The sequence below is a fragment of the Nyctereutes procyonoides genome, unplaced genomic scaffold (genome assembly GCF_905146905.1).
Source record: "Nyctereutes procyonoides isolate TBG_1078 unplaced genomic scaffold, NYPRO_anot_genome, whole genome shotgun sequence".
NCBI lineage: Eukaryota > Metazoa > Chordata > Mammalia > Carnivora > Canidae > Nyctereutes > Nyctereutes procyonoides.
The window spans coordinates 17,128,694-17,147,639 of record NW_026575046.1 but is presented as its reverse complement, the minus strand read 5'-3'; the positions used below and the strand labels follow the sequence as shown (position 1 = coordinate 17,147,639).

The window sequence follows — 18,946 nt, the reverse complement described above, 5'->3', positions numbered from 1 at the left end:
ATTATGATGAAACACCATTTCCTGATCCTTCCCAGCTGCTGACCCACACTATAAACCAAACTCCATCTGGTTTTTTCATGTTTGGTTTTTGTCACAGAGTACCAGAATGGATAAGCTACCTAGTGGTTCCTTGGGAGAACAAGTACTTTTCGGAATTTTCAAATAAGGAGCCCTACACCTGTCTGTGAAGGAGACTGTCACAGTTTTGCAGACCTGTAGAGCAGCAGCCTCATAGTCATGGACATCCTCAGTAAAATCCAATGCATCTGAATGGTTGTATGTGTGCTAATTCTCAAGGCTAAGATCATAGATCAAGATATGAGTCCAAAATAAATAAAAGGAAGGCAAATGAAAATGGAAAAATACTGGAGAAAGAACTTTCTTCAAAGTTTCACAAGCCCAAGTTTTATTTCACAGAAAGAAAAACTGCTTTGTACATTAAAATACTGAACCAGAGAGGTAGAAGACTAAGATGAGAATTCTTTTTACCTTTCTAGACTATTTGTCCTGTTCTGCCAAAGCCCTGATTTTTCCAAATTTGGGTTATTCTGCAGCATGCATTGGCCATGGGGCTTGGCTTCATCCCTCTAAAGTTCAAGAAGCAAACCTGAGGAATAAGCCTCAGCCTCCAATAAATAAAACTCCTCAACACCCACCTGATCTCCATGGAGACATCCCTCAAATGGAAAAGATTAAAGACAGAGATTTTCTCTGCTCTTCTTTCTAATTACACACCTATCTTTTCTTCCTCCTCCACACCTCCTCCAACTCTACAGAAGTCCTACCATAGGCTGGACATGTAGCAACTAGCACTCTTTGCTGGAAATCTTCTCAATCTTCCCCCTTTCCTGCCCCAAATAATTTTCTGATAAACCAAATAGCACCTCAATGGTAAAAAGAAAAAACATCATACCATTTTTATAAATGTAGGGTTTGCTGCAGAAAAACCAAACAAGGAAATAGTGCTGCTCTATCCCTGCCATAAATATTTGATATAGATGTACAGATCATGACTTTTAAAAACTAGCACCTTATTATCAAATTAATTCCCATCAAAGCCATGGAAAATTCATTTATTAAAATCTTTTCATTTACAGCCTATGCTCTAAAATTAAGGTAATTGCTAAAGCTGCAAAAATCTGAAACCTGGTAGTTGTCCTTGGCACTAAATGAATCACATCTGTATCTGATAATAAAAATGCCTAAAGAATTTCATCACAAGAAAAAGTTCTCAGAGAAAATGGAAGGTCTCTTGGGTAAGAAAATTAAATACAATTTTCTTCATCTAATTCAAAACACTAAATGTTAGTTCACTCCAATCCACTTATTTGAGAAGAATTTACAAAGGCAAAGAAAGCACAAATAATGACTGAAGAAAATCTGGTAATTATTCTTAGTAACAACAGTCTGGGAGCAAGAAACAAAACAGGCGGCTGGAAGCTGGAGTCCACAGGATGAGTGACACCGGTGGTGGATCCTACAAGGCAAATATCCCAGAGGCTCCATATCACAGTGGTCCACATAGAAGCAGCACTTACTGCAGGCATACTCCCAAAATTCTAGCAGAGCTTCCCACTGGTAGGCACAGGACAGGTTGCCGATGTGCCAAGACAGGTTGTTCCTCAGGCCTGAGATCCCCTCAAGCTTTCAATGGGTTTAGGGCACTGGAGCCTTAGGCAAATCAGTTATGGCAAAGAATACTTTTATCTGTTTATATCACACATTATCATTATGGGCACCAGGTTGAGAAAAAGCTTGAGAGACACTACCTAAGGCCATGTCTCTCAATCTAATCTACACAGACAGACCTAGTCCTCTTTACCATTCTTCATTCATCAAATTAAAGATGGCCAAGGCCATGTATGAAAAAACCCACAGCTAACATCATATTCAATGGTGAAAAGGTTAAGAGCTTTTCCCCCGAGATTAAGAACAAGACAAAGATGTCCACTCTCACCACTTTTATTCAACATAGTACTGGAAGTCCTGGCTACAGCAATCAAACAAGAAAAAGAAATAAAAGGCATCCACACTGGTAAGGAAGAAGTAAAGCTTTCACTATTTGCAGATCACATTATACTGTATATAGAAGAAAATCTTAAAGACTCAACCAAAAAACTAGTAGAACTAATAAATAAATTCAGTAAGGTCACAGGAAAGAAAATCAATACACAGAAACCCACTGCATTTCTATACACTAATAATAAAGCGGCAGAAAGAGAAATTAAGAAAACAACCCCATTTATAAGTGTACCAAAAATATTAAGATACCTAGAAATAAACTTAACCAAAAAAGTGAAAGATCTTTACTTTGAAAACTATAAAATATTGATGAAAGAAACTGAGGATGACATAAACAAATGGAAAGATATTTCATACTCATGGATTGGAAGAACATTGTTAAAAGTCCACATTACCCAATGCAATCTATTGATTTTATGCAATCCCTATCAAAATACCAACAGTATTCTTCACAGAACTAGAACAAGTAATCTTAAAATTTGCATGGAAAAAAAAAACTTGTATGGAACCACAAAAGACCCCAAATAGTCAAAGCAATCCTGAAAAAGAACACAAATGTAGGCATCATAATCCCAGATATCAAGATATACCACCAACCTGCACTAATCAAAACAGTATGGTACTGGTCCAAAAGTAGACATAGATTAATAGAACAAGATATAGAGAAGAGGAGTAAACCCACAATTATATGGTCAAATAATCTTCAACAAAGGAGCCAAGAATATGCAATGGGAAAAAGACAGTTTCTTCAACAAATAGTGTTGGGAAAACTAGCCACATGCAAAAAAAAAAAAAAAACTGGATTTCTTACACCATACACAAAAAAATAAACTCCAAATGGATTAAAGACCTAAATTTAAGACCTGAAACCATAAAAATCCTAGAAGAAAACACAAGCAGTAATTTCTCTGACATTGGCCAAAGCAACATTTTTCTAGATAGGTGTCCTGAGGCAAGGGAAACAAAAGCAAAAATAAATTATAAGAACTGTATCAAAATAAAAAGTTTCTGCACAGCAAAGGAAACTATCAACAAAACTAAAAAACCTACTGAATGAATGAAGATATTTGGCAATGACGTACTGGATAAAGAGTTGGTATCCAAAATATATAAAGTACTTATATAACTCAACACCCAAAAACCAATCTGATTAAAGAATGGACAAGAAGTCTAGAATAGACATTTTTCAAAAGAAGATGTAGAGATGGCCAATAGACACATGAAAAGATGTTCAACATCACTCATCATCAGGGAAATGAAAATTAAAACCACAATGAGATATCATCTCATACCTTTCAGAATGACTAAAATCAAACAAGAAAAAAGTGTTGATAGGATGTGGAGAAAAACACACCCTTGTACACTGTTGGTGGGAATGCAAATTGTTACAGCCACTGTGGAAAATAATATGGAGGTTCCTCAAAAAATTAAAAATAGAAATGCCATATCATCCAGTAATTACACACACACACACACACACACACACACACAGGAATATTACTCAGACATAAAAAATAATAAAATCATGCCATTTGCAACAATATAGATGTATCTAGAGGTGCTAAGTGAAAACATGCTAAGTCAGTCAGACAAGGCACATACCACGAACTTGCTCATATGTGAAATTTAAGGAACAAAACAAAGCAAAGAAAAAAAGAAACAACCAAAAAAACAGATTCTTAACTATAGAGAACTGATGGTTACCTGTGGGGAAGTGGGTTGGAGAAGGGGTGAAATAAATAAAGGAGATTAAGAGTAAATTTATGATGAATACTGAATCACGTAAAGAATTGTTGAGTCACTATACTGTACACCTGAAACTAATATAACATTGTATGTTAACTACACTGGACTTAAATTTTTAAAAATGATAGAAATGGACATAAAGATAATAACCATAAATCTTCTGTTTTTCTAAATAAAGCATAAGTGGATAAAGCTATTAAGTCTCTAATGATAAGATAAGAAATAGACATAATTAGATCTTAGAAATCATCAGCTATATAAAACCACATCAAACCAGACTGGAAAAGGTGAATCTCCAAAAATTAACTATAAAGCACCATTTATCTTAATACAGTATAGGTAAAGATGTTTTACAAATCATACTCTTTTACTTAGCCCTTTGGGGGGGTTTCACAACCCTCCACCTCATACATGACAAAGCATTATCTATCACTCCAAAAGAGAGAGGGAAAAAAAAAAAAACCAATACCCTGGGATATGTGTTAATTATAGACCTCTTTCTTCTCCACACTATATATAATTGTGAAAGTCTGGCCAGAGTTCCTATAGAACAGCTGGAAAACTTGTTACCAAAGATCGTTTATCAAATTCAGGTTGGAAGAGGAAAAACTGTCACAGAATATCCTACAAGACATAAAGTCCTTCACTGGTCTGCTATCAGACAGACATAACACGGCGCTGGGGTTAGACAACAGAGCACTAGTCATTACTGCATTGTATATTTTCACTTGTATAAAGAATAGTGTGCCATTGTGAACACCTTCAAGCAACTACAAAGTCAAGTTCTCTTTTTCTGATATTTTATAAAGGAGTCAAGTATGTTTTTTCCTTCTGGGTTGTATTATCTAGTGGCTAATTCTTTATCCAGCTTTGCCATTCATGGCAATCATATCTATACAATGAAATATAAATAAATTTAAATATCAATTAAAAAAACACCAGAGTGTAGAGAAGGAAAAAAAGGTTTATATTTAATCCGAAGAGTAATAGTGACTCTGCGGGTCCACAAATGGAAGCAAAATGGTAAACGGAGAACATTTCTTTGAAACTGCTAACACCAATAAGTAGCAGATGCCTTTTAATACAGCATGATACAGGGTTAAATGCCACTAGAAAATAAGTAAACTATTAAACTGTACAAGTCCTCCTTTTGGTTCTCATTTTTTGCTTTCAATGATTTATGAATCCTAGAGCAGCATGTGACTGGCCCTTCGAGTCGATGCAACTCTTAAGACGAGATAATTTCAAATAGATTATCAAATAGATAATTACAGGAACAATATCTCATTATAGGCTTTTAATGAATTCCTACAGCAAGCATTATTTCAAGGAAGAGAATAGCTGAAAAGAGAGTATCAAAGAGAACAGAAATGTTGAGAAAATATGATCCACAAGGAAATGTTAAAACAACAACAACAACAACAACAACAACAACTAAGTTTGGTTCTCTTAGACAAGAGAAGACTGAACAGAAACTTTATAAAAGAGGAAACAGAGGATGTTGACCAGCTGTTCTCCAACTCCATGAGGACTCGAGTAAAGGATGTGGGCTCTAAGCTTAAGAATGTGAGGCTAAAGCACAGGAAAAAAAATAAGAAAGATCCGATTGTAAGGGATTTCAACAACAGGAATGAACTCTTTGCGAGGGTTGTAAAATCTTCTGTTAAAATTAAGTCTAAATTTCACATAGAAGGGTTAAAGTGTAGTTCTCAGGTAGACAAGGAGATGGACTCTGGAAGATAATACTGAGAAACTAAACAAAGTATGCTTGATGCCAGATGGCAGCTAATTAAGCAAAAGCCAGTAGCTTTGCCTGTGGCATGGTTACATCAAGGGAACACACCACCAGAGTAGGAGAAGTGACTCACACCAGGATCAATGATATTATTTTATTTCCTACAATAAGAATTTCCCTACAAATGTGCAGGATCTTAGAAGCTTCCTCCTAGGCACATCTGCTGCAATCTGTACTATTTCATTATGTATTTTCCATTACCATCATAATTTTTTTTTTTAAGAATGAGAGAGAAAGGGAGAGAGGGGTAGGGAAAGAGAGAGGGAGGGGGAGAGTGGAGGGCGAGGGGGAAGAAGAGGAGGGGGTGAGACAGAGGAAACATTCCATTCAGTCTCTCCCTCCAAATATAGTTATATAAGACAGAAGGCATAGAGCACCTATTTGAGGACTCTGAAAAGTAAATAGTAGTAAGGAGATTAGGGAATTAGTCCAGAATTCAAATCATCACTGAAGCAGAAGTGAGTTTACCATCTCCCTTACTTGGGCACTTCCTCCTATCCACCCCCCAAAATCTGTGATGTACAAAATATCAAAATTTTGAAAAACACAGGTGAGTCCAACTCAGTTTCCTTTTTGCCTTAAGCTTTAGTACAGCTTGGCACAATCCTGTTATTCACCCCGTTTTTATTTAAAATATTTTTTATTCATTATGGATTTTTTGCATTAATTTTCATTTTTTTATAATGTTGCATTAAAATGTCATTTTTCTTGACTGCTGAGTTTTTTGGTACCTCCCTAAATTTTGTGCTTGAGCCTGACCCTAGTCCTGAACCTAGACCCTACTTCAACCTAAGTCTCCCTCTATTACATAAAATTTAGCTCAAAATGGACCACAAGACCTAAATACAAAAATACAAAACTTTTAGAAAATCTGAGTGACCTAGGGTCAGTCAAGGAATTATTAGATGTGACACCAAAAGCACACTCTATAAAATAAAAAACTGATAAATTGGACTATACCAAAACTAAAATCTTTTGTTTTGGGGTGCCTGGGTGGCTTAAATCAGTTCAGCATCTGCCTTCAGCTCAGGTCATGATCCTGGAGTCCTGGAATCGAGCCCTCCATCAGGCTCTCTGCTCAGTGGGGAACCTGCTTCACCCTCTTCCTCTGACCCTCCTCCCTGCTTATGCTCTTTCTCTCTGTCTCAAATAAATGAATCTTTAAAAAAAAAGACAAACTTTTGTTTTGTAAAAGATGCTATTAAGATAAAAAATAAGCAACAGACTAGGAGGAAATATTTGTAAATATCCTAAAAAGAACTTGGTATCTAGAATATATAAAGGACCGTCAAAACTTAACAGTAGGATTGGGCAGCCCTGGTGGTGCAGTGGTTTAGTGCTGCCTGCAGCCTGGGGTGTGATCCTGGGGACCCTGCATCGAGTCCCGCATCGAGCTCCCTGCATGGAGCCTGCTTTTCCCTCTGCCTGTTCCTCTGCCCCTCTCTCTCTGTGTCTCTATGAATAAATAAATAAAATCTTTAAAAAAAAAAAAACTTAAGAGTAGGAAAACAAACAACCTGATTTAAAAATGAGCAAAAAATGTGAACAGATGCTTCACCAAAGAGGATAACAATGCACAAAGATATTCAACATCATTAGCCATTAGAAAAATGCAAGTATAATCATGATGAGAGACCATTCCATACCTATTAGAATGTATACAATAAAAAATGTCCATAACAGAAGTGATCGTGAGGATATGGAACAAGTGGAAAACAAATATGCTATTGGTGGAAATGCAAAATGGTACTGTTACTCTGAAGAACAGTTGGCATTTTCTTATAAAAATAAACACATACCCACTATATGACTCACCAAGCCTACTCTAAGGTATTTATTCTACAGAAATGAGAACTTTTGCTCACACAAAAACTTACATGTCAATATTTATGGCAGCTCTATCCATAATCTCTAAAAACTTTAAATAATCAAATGTCCTGTAATAAGATGAACTGGGCTATATCTACACAGTGAAATACTACTCAGCCATAAAATGTAACAAACTCTTCATACATAATATGACATGGATGAGTCTCAACAGCATTCTGCTAAAAGGAGTTGATCTTTTAAAAAGTTATATACTGTATGAGTTTATTTAGAAGACATTCTTGAAAAGGCAGTACTACAGTGGAGAACAGACCAGTGAATGCTAGGGGCTAGAAGCAAGGGAAGAGATGAGAGAATGGCTACAGAAGGACAACACAAAGGAGTTTTTAGGGGATGATGGAACTGTTTTGTATCCTGATTGTAGTGATGGTGGCTACATAAATCCATACATGTTTTTAAAGCACAGAACTATATACTTTTTAAAAAGATAAATTTTACCATATAATTTTCAAAAATAATAAAGAAACAGCACTAAACTAGTTATATCATTTTCCTTACTTCAAACATTTAAAGACTTGATCAAGCAGATATTACCACAAAATCAGTGGTTTCTTTCTATTTGCATGTGCCTACAGATGAGCCCTCAACTGTATTCTTCAAATCCTGAGAATTACTGTCCTGGAACATCTATACGTGATAGCTTTACATGCAATGAGAAGTAATGTAATCAAACCTTACTGATACCAGCCCCCTCACACACTGTGAAGCTAACAGCTTAGTAGAGGACTCTGAGGTCCTGGTACTGTTTAAACTGAAGTCTAGTAATTACGCTATTTACTTCACGAAATCCTAAAAAATGATTTAGCAATCCAAACCATGAAAGCCGCAAAAATGCAACACTGTTTTTTGTCATAGCTGAATGACATATCTTTTTTTCAGTGATTAAAGAAAATACTCCTACAGAAAAGAGTACTGGGTGATCACGGTGCCTCTTGACAACAAAACATTGTCCTAACAGCCATGCTGACAATAAACAGGTAGCGGCAGAGTAAGAGCCATGTAACTGCCGTACTGGCAGATTCACCCTAAAACTCCATCATCTTCATACAACTCAGAAGACCAGGAAACAACCAGTGTGCCGTTCTGGTCCCAATGAGCAAATGCTCTAAATACGTGGAATAGGTTGTCTTATCACTTGCCTATGGGAAAATATACCTGTTATGTCATATACCCTGTACTCAGAATGTCAAGTAAGTGGGGTCATCAGTTTGAAAGTCTTGTTATTAATTTCTTTCATGGAGCCAACTCCACAGTTACAGAAAGCATATATTCTGGATCTGTCTTCTGAGTCCAAATATGTTAATTAATATCCATCTTGAATCTGCATTGTTTGATACTTCCAAGAAAGCATATTATAGTAAAAGTTCATTAAGCTGATGCTGTTTATCCAAAATAATACATAATTCAAAGTAATTGCTATTCCCTAGTCAACCAGCTGCCTAATTGCCTGTTAATAAAAATCAGATAATGGAAAGCTAGTTAAACTGAAAGCCCATTTTTTTACATCCCCTGTGCTTCACATTAAGAAGGTTTCACTGTGCTTTATTATTTTTTTTATTTTTATTTTTATTTATTTATGATAGTCGCACAGAGAGAGAGAGAGAGACAGAGACACAGGCAGAGGGAGAAGCAGGCTCCATGCACCGGGAGCCCAACGTGGGATTCGATCCCGGGTCTCCAGGATCACGCCCTGGGCCAAAGGCAGGCGCTAAACCGCTGCGCCACCCAGGGATCCCTCACTGTATTTTAGAAGGCAGATAAATGCCAATATAGTCTTTCTTTCGAGTTTATTTTCAGTTGGCATTTGCACTGCCAATAGCTCAAGTTCCTTCTGTGCCCTATTCCTTGAATGATCCCAACTGGGCAAAGACACCGCTGGACTCTTCTTTCCAGAAAACTTTTAAAGAGGTACAAGTCCACCTGAGCTAGAACCTTGTATCAGTGAGATAGATTAGTCTACTCAAAGGATAAAACAGAAGAACAAGTGATTTCTTCATCTCCTCAGAGACAAGCTTTCACAAGCACAGCTTCATTAATTTGTTTGAAATAAATTTCCGAATAGTTCCATCTAGACGCATATGTAAGAAAAAAGACACTTTCCAAAATCAATTCTGAGGACTTCTGGAATATTCATTAATTTGGCCTTTCTGCTCTCCTACATATGTACAAACAATGGAGAAGACTGTAGTCTGAATGGTCAGCATGTCCCTTACTCTCATAAATTAAGACAAACAGCTAGTTTTGTGAAGAAAAATTCATTATTTATGCCCCCTTAACACCCATTTCTTCTTTTCCTTCAATCTCTGGATTTAGAATATCAATATACTCTTCTAATAAAAACATAAAAACTTATGTAAAATGAAAGTGGTGATACTTTCATTTATGTTTATATGGTTATATGTCATTCTTCGGGTTAATAAATACAGCAATTTTCTTGGACATCAGAATGTATTAATTCAAATATAATATCTGAGAATAATCTATGGATGATATGATTAGATACAATATTTAATTTCTTAATGATCTTTTTTATGTTGCCAGTTTTTTAGATTCAACATGTACTATTTTATAATCAGAAAACATAACTAAAATACCAAAAGCTAAACTGATATAGTCCCTACTGAAATATATATGTATGAAGAATCAGATCTTGCAAAGTGAGGAAAAATAATGTAAATTTAAGTTCCCTTCATACCTTCATCTAATTAAATAAAGAAGAAAACATGGTTTGTATGTTTGTGGAAAATGGTTTTTTGAAAATAAATCATTTTATTTTTATGCAATATGGACCTCACTTTCTCTTCAGTATATCTAATAGGCTATCTCTATAATAAGACAAATAGGTCTTAAATGAGAAATTTCTCCTTCTTTTGATAAATATGTAAACTATAACTTAACATAATTTTAACAATGATTATGTATTTTCAACCAATATTCATGATAGTAAGGGGCAGGGATAAATCTGGTAGAAAAATTTTAATTTCTCTCTATCTTTTAGGTAAAGGCCAGAGTTAATATTAATAATAAATAGAAAAGTCATTGTTTTTATTTCACTTTTCTCCATTTGATGATGAAAATAACTGATAAAGTCCCAGGAAGGCAGATCCAGGATATATGATTTCTGTAACTGAGGAGTTGGCTCCATGAAAGAAATTAATAATAAGACTTCAGGGGATCCCTGGGTGGCACAGCGGTTTGGCGCCTTCCTTTGGCCCAGGGCGCGATCCTGGAGACCTGGGATCGAATCCCACGTCGGGCTTCCGGTGCATGGAGCCTGCTTCTCCCTCTGCCTGTGTCTGCCTCTCTCTCTCTCTCTCTCTCTCTCTCTCTCTCTCTCTGACTATCATAAATAAATAAAAATTTAAAAAAAAATAATAAGACTTCAAACTGATGACGCCAATTACTTGACATTCTGAGTTTTCTTTTTTAAAGAACATCAATAGATATGCATAATTTAGATTTCAATTCTTACAGGAAGGGGATATTTACAGAAAAAGTAATGGTAGAAAAGAAGCAAAAATCTAAGATTATCTTTGTTCTTTGCTATCTATTCTCTTTGGTGGTTGAAAAATGTTCCTAAAGATAAGCAAATATTCTTTAGATAGTCACAAATGAATTTTTTTCTTCTATAAGAGACCATTACTATTATATTTCTTATGTTGGTACTAGGATTCTCAATCAACTTCAAAATGTCCAAAGAAGTCTAGTTGAAAAATGAATGAAAGAATAAAATAAAGCAGTCTAGTTGAAAATATCAAAGCAAATTTCCCTTGCCTTCCCGTCAGCAGCCATATACCAACCAGATCAATCGTGCTAGATGCTATAGCATGTTTTGTAAATTAAGATTTGATTTTTTCTTTCTATTCCTCACTTTGTTCAGCCACTGTTTACAAAAACAGGGGTCCCTCATCAAAGTACATAAACTAAGAAACAAATCAGAAGATTAGTCAGGATCAAGTGTGAGATTTCTGGCTTTTTTCCCTCCTACTTTTATTTCTCTTTACTCAAGGGAAACACATGCTATTTCTTTTAAATTATTGCCAAAAGCTACAGAGGTGAAGAGACCACCATCTTAAATAATACCAGGTCAAAAAACTTAATTCCATTATTCTTGGGTTAAAGAGTATAAATTGTAATACACTAGTATAATTATATAAACCATGTCCTTTGATTTATATTAGTTAAAAAGGAAATTCTGTTAGTCATTTTATAACAAATTATAGTTTGATGAAAAATTACTAAGCTAATAATAGTCTATAATGTTATTTCAGGGCCTCTCCTGAAATAACTGGAACTTTGAAAAGGCCTGAAAATGTCTGTTTCTTCTAAACATAATTATTTTTTAAAAAATGGATACATCATCTCCAAATTATATTTTGTCCATTCTTTCTCTCCCATAATTTCATCACATAAAATAGAGTAATGGTTGCCTTTTTACTATATATAAAAGCTTAGGTCTCATGTTACACAAAAACTAAAGTGAATTTATAAACTCAAGATTCAAGTTATATTCTGGAATTTACCTTAAGGAAGAAGCTAAGCCCTCTACTCAAATCATAAAAAAAATTAGATGATAAATAAGAAATACGCACTTTTTTCCTTGAGGAAACACAACTGGACTAAAAAGGAACATCTAAAAATAGTATCAGCAGAACTATAAAATGTATATGAACATCATACAATAAAAATAGTAAATGTTAAAGAAACATTTATCATCACCTAGTGAAGAGAGTCTCCATGCTGAATAGAGAAAAAAAATTTCATAGCATACACAATACAGAAAATAGAATTAAAAATAATTTTCCTTTAACTTTGTTTTAAAAATGAAAAGGTAAAATGCAATTATTATATTTTTAAAAGGTATTTATTGTGAAGCTTGTAGCATAGTTTTTAATTACTAGGAAACTGTAGAGTTGTTAACATCCCTGACTGAAAACAATGTTTGGCTTCATATACATGTTGAGCCTGGCACTGTAAAATATAACTATCCACGGGTTTATTTTATTCTAGAAGAGGTTGTGAGAATACAATCACTTAGACTCTATTGAAATAAATGGACTCATCTAGGATAGATCTAAAGCCACTGTTGTCTGTGCCTAGTCAAGCAAATATACCACTAAATGCTGATATTAAGAATGAGATGTTGCCTTCTATGTAAATCAAAACTCAGTACAGTAAGTACCTTACTACAGCAGAGTGTAGTATTTCCAAAGAAATGATTATTCTGGTTTGTAATGACAAAAATACAATAAAATGAGAGATACTTTTTGGTACTTAGGCAAAATGTACACCTTCTTTATCCATTCCAAAGAATACACTTATTTTCTTATATTCCAAGACTTAAAAGTTTAGAAAATAGATCAGAGGGGCATTTTAAAGTTCTTTTAACATGCCATTCTACTATGAAAACAAAAACAATGCAATGTCTAATATCAACAACAAGAAAAATGCAATCAAACAGATCCTAAACCAATTATCTAAAAGGCTGCTTTAAAGTGCCATGGCACTTCTGTCCCTATCTGAAATTTTCTCTTCATCTATATTAATAGATGGATCTCAAAATCTGTTTTCTGACTTTTCTAAAACACTTCAATACAAGATATATTCCATTTACTTAATGACCATTCTCCTTTGTTTGTTTTGTTTAATTTGCTCATCCCTTAAACGTTCAGGTTTCCTAGGGCTCATGTTCTCCATCCTTTGCGTCCTTTCCTTAATCAAACTAATCAGCGACCAAGAATTCAATTATAAACTGTAAATATTTCTCCCAAAACTGTGTCTTCTTTCTCTTAAGCACCAAACTCACTTACCCATCTGCCTACTGAGTATCTGCACCCAGAGGTCTCGCAGGTATTTCAAGCTCAACATATCAACAACAATGCACTGTATTTCTTCCAAAATCTGTTTTCTTTTCAATCTTGGGGAACATTGGCTCAGTCTCTCAAGTAATAAACCTCAGCCTTCACACACAATACCAAATATTATAAATTTAACTTTCACGCTTTAATAAAAATTATTTGTTCTAAAGCCTAAGTTGCACTGTGCCATTCCTTTGCTTTAGAAAACAAACAAAAAACAGAATATGAAGTCACTTTCTTACTATGGTAAACAAGATCAGTTTACCTTTCCATCTCTAGATGGAATATCTCTTCTGCCTCACTCTCCAAAGACACACCTGTGCTTTAGAATATGCATTACATGAACTACCCAAACATACCATTCACTCATTCAATAAATATGTAAGGCACTGTTCTAAGCACTGAGGATATCCCAGAGAACACAACAAAGTTTCTGATCTAATGGGCTTACAGCCTGGTGGAAGAAGACAGACAAAAACCAGACAGACATATAACAGAAGCAATGGCAGTAAGTACTATGGAGAAAAAGATCTAGCTAGAAAAGCAACTCAGAGCAACACAGCAAAGAGCATGTTCTATACACTATAAAAATATAGCATGTCTTAGAAGTGTAATCATACATCCCTTAATTTATTTAGGTTTCAATTTTAATTATAACTTAAAACCATAACACCATGAGTAATACTGAAATATATGGTCATTGAGAGGCATAACAGAACACAGCTTACTTCTGAAACAACCAATTATAATAATTTTATTTTTTAAGATTAAAGTTGATAGAGTCAAGAGTGTTTTTCTTTGATTCTAGTGTTTTAGTTGGCTCTTGGATATACCCCCCAAAAATTATTATTAGTGCTGGCACATTTCAAATTATGTCATGAGATTAGAATCTATAAAACTTAAGTACTCATCTAGATTAGTCCCATTGTTATTTCGTTGTCTCTAACTAACTATACCATGGTTTCAAATTTAGGGCCTACAAATTAAGACTCTTCAGTAATACTAGAACATTAGAGACAGGAGCTTTTTACTGGTGATTCAAAAACAGTTGTTCAATTGTCTGAATCGTTTAAGTACATAATATGTCCCAACTGTTTACAAAAAACTGAAATAACTGGAGAAGTCTACATAAGGGTGCTGTTTAAGATATAGGATATTACTACAGGATTTGACAGTGAGCCAAAGAAAATTTACACAGACATTAATCAGTCTATTTCATACTCAGAAAATAACGATGATTTACCTTACCTTCTAAATAATAATACATACTTTAAAAGACTGTAAAGGAATTCAGATTTTTCCTCTGGGAAACTTCACTATTACTGTATTACATACAGCTCCCTAGTTAGGACAGGAATGAATGAATTGGTGAATCAATGCATGCATGCAGGCTGGTGTTTTAGTGCTTCTATAAATATGTAAAGAAAACTAAAGGTTTTTTTAGATACAGAAGTGAAATTTAAAATGTTTTAAACTTCCAAATAACTAAATAGAAATTAAGCTCAGTGGAAGCTGAGTCTTACCTTAATAACAACTCTGGCAAGCAGAATTCTGTCAAAGCTTTCAAGGTTTAGGAAACAATGATACAATTCATCACTTTCTAAGGGCATAACTTTCACTGGTGTCCACAATCCTTAAATCTTCGCAAAAAAACCATGCGCATTGTGGGACACTCCTTTTTGTATCCTACCTAATGATTAGCTTCTACTCTCCTTAAACTGGTTCGCAGAGGGGCAGACATCCCCAGCCCAGGTGAAACCCTGATGGAAGCGTGGGCCCATAGGAAATACTGGGTCAGAGGAAGGGAAAAGGGAGATCAGCCAGTCCACAACATACTAATAATTCCTATGTTGGGGAAAAAAGCAGCTACCGCTGCACTGTAAGAGGCAGGACTTATGTTCTATTTAAAAACTAAAACCAAAACAAAAGATGACTAAGAGGCAAACTTCACTTCATTCTCAAGGCTGAGGAGAGAAGAATTTACATACCGCATCCGTGATGTCTATTTCATACACCCTTTGGAAAGTCCTGCGCTCAAAGAAAACAAGTTTGCCGCTGCCACATCCCCTCTGAACAGATGTCCCGGTGACTATGAGTTTATCATCTGGACTGAAACAGCAATCAGTCCTACAGACAAAAATAGTGTTTAAGCATAAGCTTATGACCCTCCAGGAGTGAGTTAAATAACATATAAACAAGACCATTGTAATAAGAGGTAACTCTGATAGGAGGCACACAGGGAGTCAAGCACTTGTATTAGATTACTTAATCTTCACAATAATCCTATGGGATAGATATTATTATCCCCATTTTACTGACGAGGAAACTGAGGCAGAGAGATTAAAGAAACCTTGCCCAAGGTCACAAAAGTAAGTGGTGCAGCTGGGATTCGAACTCAGGCAGTCTGATTCCAGAATCTATGCTTTTAACTTCTACACACTATATTTTTTTAATGTAAAGGAAGTGTGGGAAAAAATCAAGAGAGACCTTGACAGTATTATAGACAAATAGATATTGTATGACTAATGTCTAACTAGTGATTATTTTGTCCAGTTTTGGAATTATTTTTTACCACCACTAACCACCATCCTCAAATAATTTGAGTTTTGTCAAGTCAAGCACCATGAAATGAGGAGCAGGTTGAGCCGCTGGAACCTAAGAGATGGCTATGATTCAAGAGCCCTTGTTATTAGAGATCTGGCCACCTGATTGTGAATAATCTAAGACATGATCCAAACAAGTTAGGCAGTTGCATAGCTTGCAGCAGGCATAATATCTCAAAAAATTCTCATCAGCTATAAATTCATGTTTGTTTGTCCATCTGTTCACTTTAACAGATAAATGCCATCGGCAATGGACCATGTTAGAGTTAGTGCTCTGCTATTACACAGTTTCCTCTATTTGATGCTTCCATTACCTTCACGCTCTCCCTGTTGGTCATTATTTAACACAGATGTGAAATTTTATTTCTACAAAAACAGAAAGTTTTGCTTAGGCACCATCTGTAGGACTTAAAGTTTAAATCTCACCTCAGCTGCCTTAGAAAAATCTTAAATGCTTCAGTTGTCAACTTAATAGAATAGAGATAACAGTGTTCAGCTACTTAGAGCAAGATACTCTGAACAAGTGAAGGATACTGAATTACAGATTGGAATTATGATAAGAAAAAAATTGCGAAAATGATATACAATAATTCTCAGTTATTAACTGAGACTTTCCAAAGTCTCAGGACTTTGGAGCGCAGGACTTTCCAAAGTCATAGTTATTATAAAACTATGAAAAATCACTTTGATGGAATGGGGTTCAAATTTTAAGACCACAAATATACGTATCTACCCTGTCATTTATACATATTAAAAGAACAATTCAATCTCTTAAAATATTTTTACTACCCCAACACCTATATATATGTATGTACACAAACATAGAAACTCATGAACATGCATCATTTCAACTTCAAAAAAATTTTATTGCCCGAAGAATGTGCAAATAAAAGGGAAAAATAAAATGCATCTTTCAAAAACAGATTTCAAATACTCTTCCTGTTCCTTTTAAAAATACATATGATACAAATTAAGGTGAAGAAATTTCTTTTCTATTCTCTTATGGTTATCCATTCTTTCAAACATGCTACTTACATTGGGAACATGGTAGGAAGACCCGAGGCTGAAAAAAGTGGCTTATTAAACTGCCGGATGTCCCATAATTTCAATGTATCATCACCTTATAGAGGAATGAAAAAGAAAAAAAAAGTGAATTGTATGGAAAGAACAATTTCTATGTTCAGTGTTTGCTAAACTTACTGTATAAACTATAGGAAGGAAGGAGGGGAAAGAAAAATGCACATAAGTGTGTTTTACTTTTTTAACTGGGGAGTTTGAAAGCAGTAGATGTGAGAACAGTAGAAAGATTTATGATAATGAACTGGACTTCTAGAAATAAATTTCCAAACTGATGTAGCATCTGTAGGCTAGAAGGAGCCCTGGAGAATCTACTCTAAGGAGTGATTTTACAGCAGCTGGCAGCTCCCCTATGGTATAGTTGAGCATAACCTGACTTCTTAAGAAGATATTAATTTAACAACCATCAGAACTGAAAATAGTTCAGTTCACAACAGGTTCTTTCTCCCAGTGGTGTGTAGATGAAGCTATCCATTAACATTAATGAGAATGAGCCATGTGATTCCCTTCCCTCCAGTGTAACTCTACCTGCGGCTATCATTCTTCACTTTGCCAGGGAGTACAGCTTTTCCAAGCTCTTTAAAGTATAATGAATATTCTTCTAAAAGTCACTTTTTTATATTTCTATAGAGCTACTAACTAATATTCCTGACCAGAATGAAAGCCAAAACTCATATAAGTAATGTCTTTGCTGTTCTTGCTCCCTAGTGTCCACAGCTGAAACCTGCCTCAACCTCTTGGGTCCAATAAAGAATCAGTATCAGGTGCAAGTGAGGTGAATGGAGATTTCAATAAAATCTCCATCCTCTCCCAAGCGACCCTTCTTCTGAAACCCAACTTTTGGCAAGTGTACTCATCCACAGATTGGCTGGACTGGGGACCTGCTTACACTGGAAGAACTTTGTAAGACTCACCTTTTTGCTCTTAGTCTTAAAAAAAAGATTACATTCCTCATAATTCTCAAATAATAAGAAAACATTAATCTGCATTAAACAGTTTAGCTAATGTGGCAGGTTCTGGAGCTAGCAGGAGTTTCTTACAACACTCGGGGACTCTGCTGAGTAGACTTCCATCTGCCATATTTTGTACATCCAAGAAGAAAAAGGGTGGAATACAGTATATAGGCTGTGTTGGCAACATGTTACCCAACAGCTATTACAGGATGGAAGGGGAAGGTAAGAATTATCACCAAAATGGCTTTGACTGAAATGGAGTTAGTCCTATACTTCCAGTAATTATCAACTGATTTGGGGCTGGCCAATTTTGAAATCCTCTGAGAGGAATCTTCAAACTATGCTTCCCTCTTATTCCCCACTCTTGGCTCCCCACTGCACATTGGAAATTTGGGTATGCCATTCTAAAGCAGCAAGAGTAAATGTGAGAATTTCTAAGTGAAACATTCATCATTTGAAAAACTTTCCCAGAAGATTCAGATACACACTTGTGGGGGTATAAACCACTATTTCCAAGTAAAGAGTGTGTGTGTGTGTGTGTGTGTGTGTGTGTGTGTGTGTGTGTGTATAGTCTTAATTAAGAGTCATCTCAAGACTCAAATAGGTTAGAATTGATGGACCAAAATACGTATTTCATACAGATCCACTTTATATATATATACCATGCACACACACACCATAAATAGGTAACACATATACCATATATAGAAATATACTATATATACCATAAATAGAAATTACATATACATATGCTTTGATTTTTTTACAATTATGTAAGTGAGGGTAGTTTGGATATAATAGAGAAGGCTTCTTCAGAGGAAAGAGAATCTGAATGCAGTTTCCAAGGTATACAGACAAGGAACGGCTGAACTGAGTGAAAGCTGTGCCAAGTCTCTTCATCTCCATCTCACTTCCACTGCCCTCTACACCAGGCTGCAAATTCTTTTAGGAAAGTTACTCTGTCTATGATGTTCACAGTGTAGACCCAGCACCTAGCATAATGCT

At 35.3% G+C, this 18,946-nt stretch overlaps 1 protein-coding gene across 1 annotated transcript in view; it reads right to left on the bottom strand.

The window, feature by feature from the left end:
* WDR70 (WD repeat domain 70) overlaps window positions 1–18,946 on the bottom strand; it is a 294,429-nt gene that overhangs the window by 32,315 nt on the left and 243,168 nt on the right. The window contains exons 12-13 of the mRNA XM_055325309.1: window positions 16,947–17,031; window positions 15,297–15,435 (exon numbers count right to left, since the gene is read on the bottom strand). Coding sequence (XP_055181284.1) covers window positions 15,297–15,435; window positions 16,947–17,031 — 224 coding nt within the window. The remainder of the gene's footprint in view (window positions 1–15,296; window positions 15,436–16,946; window positions 17,032–18,946) is intronic.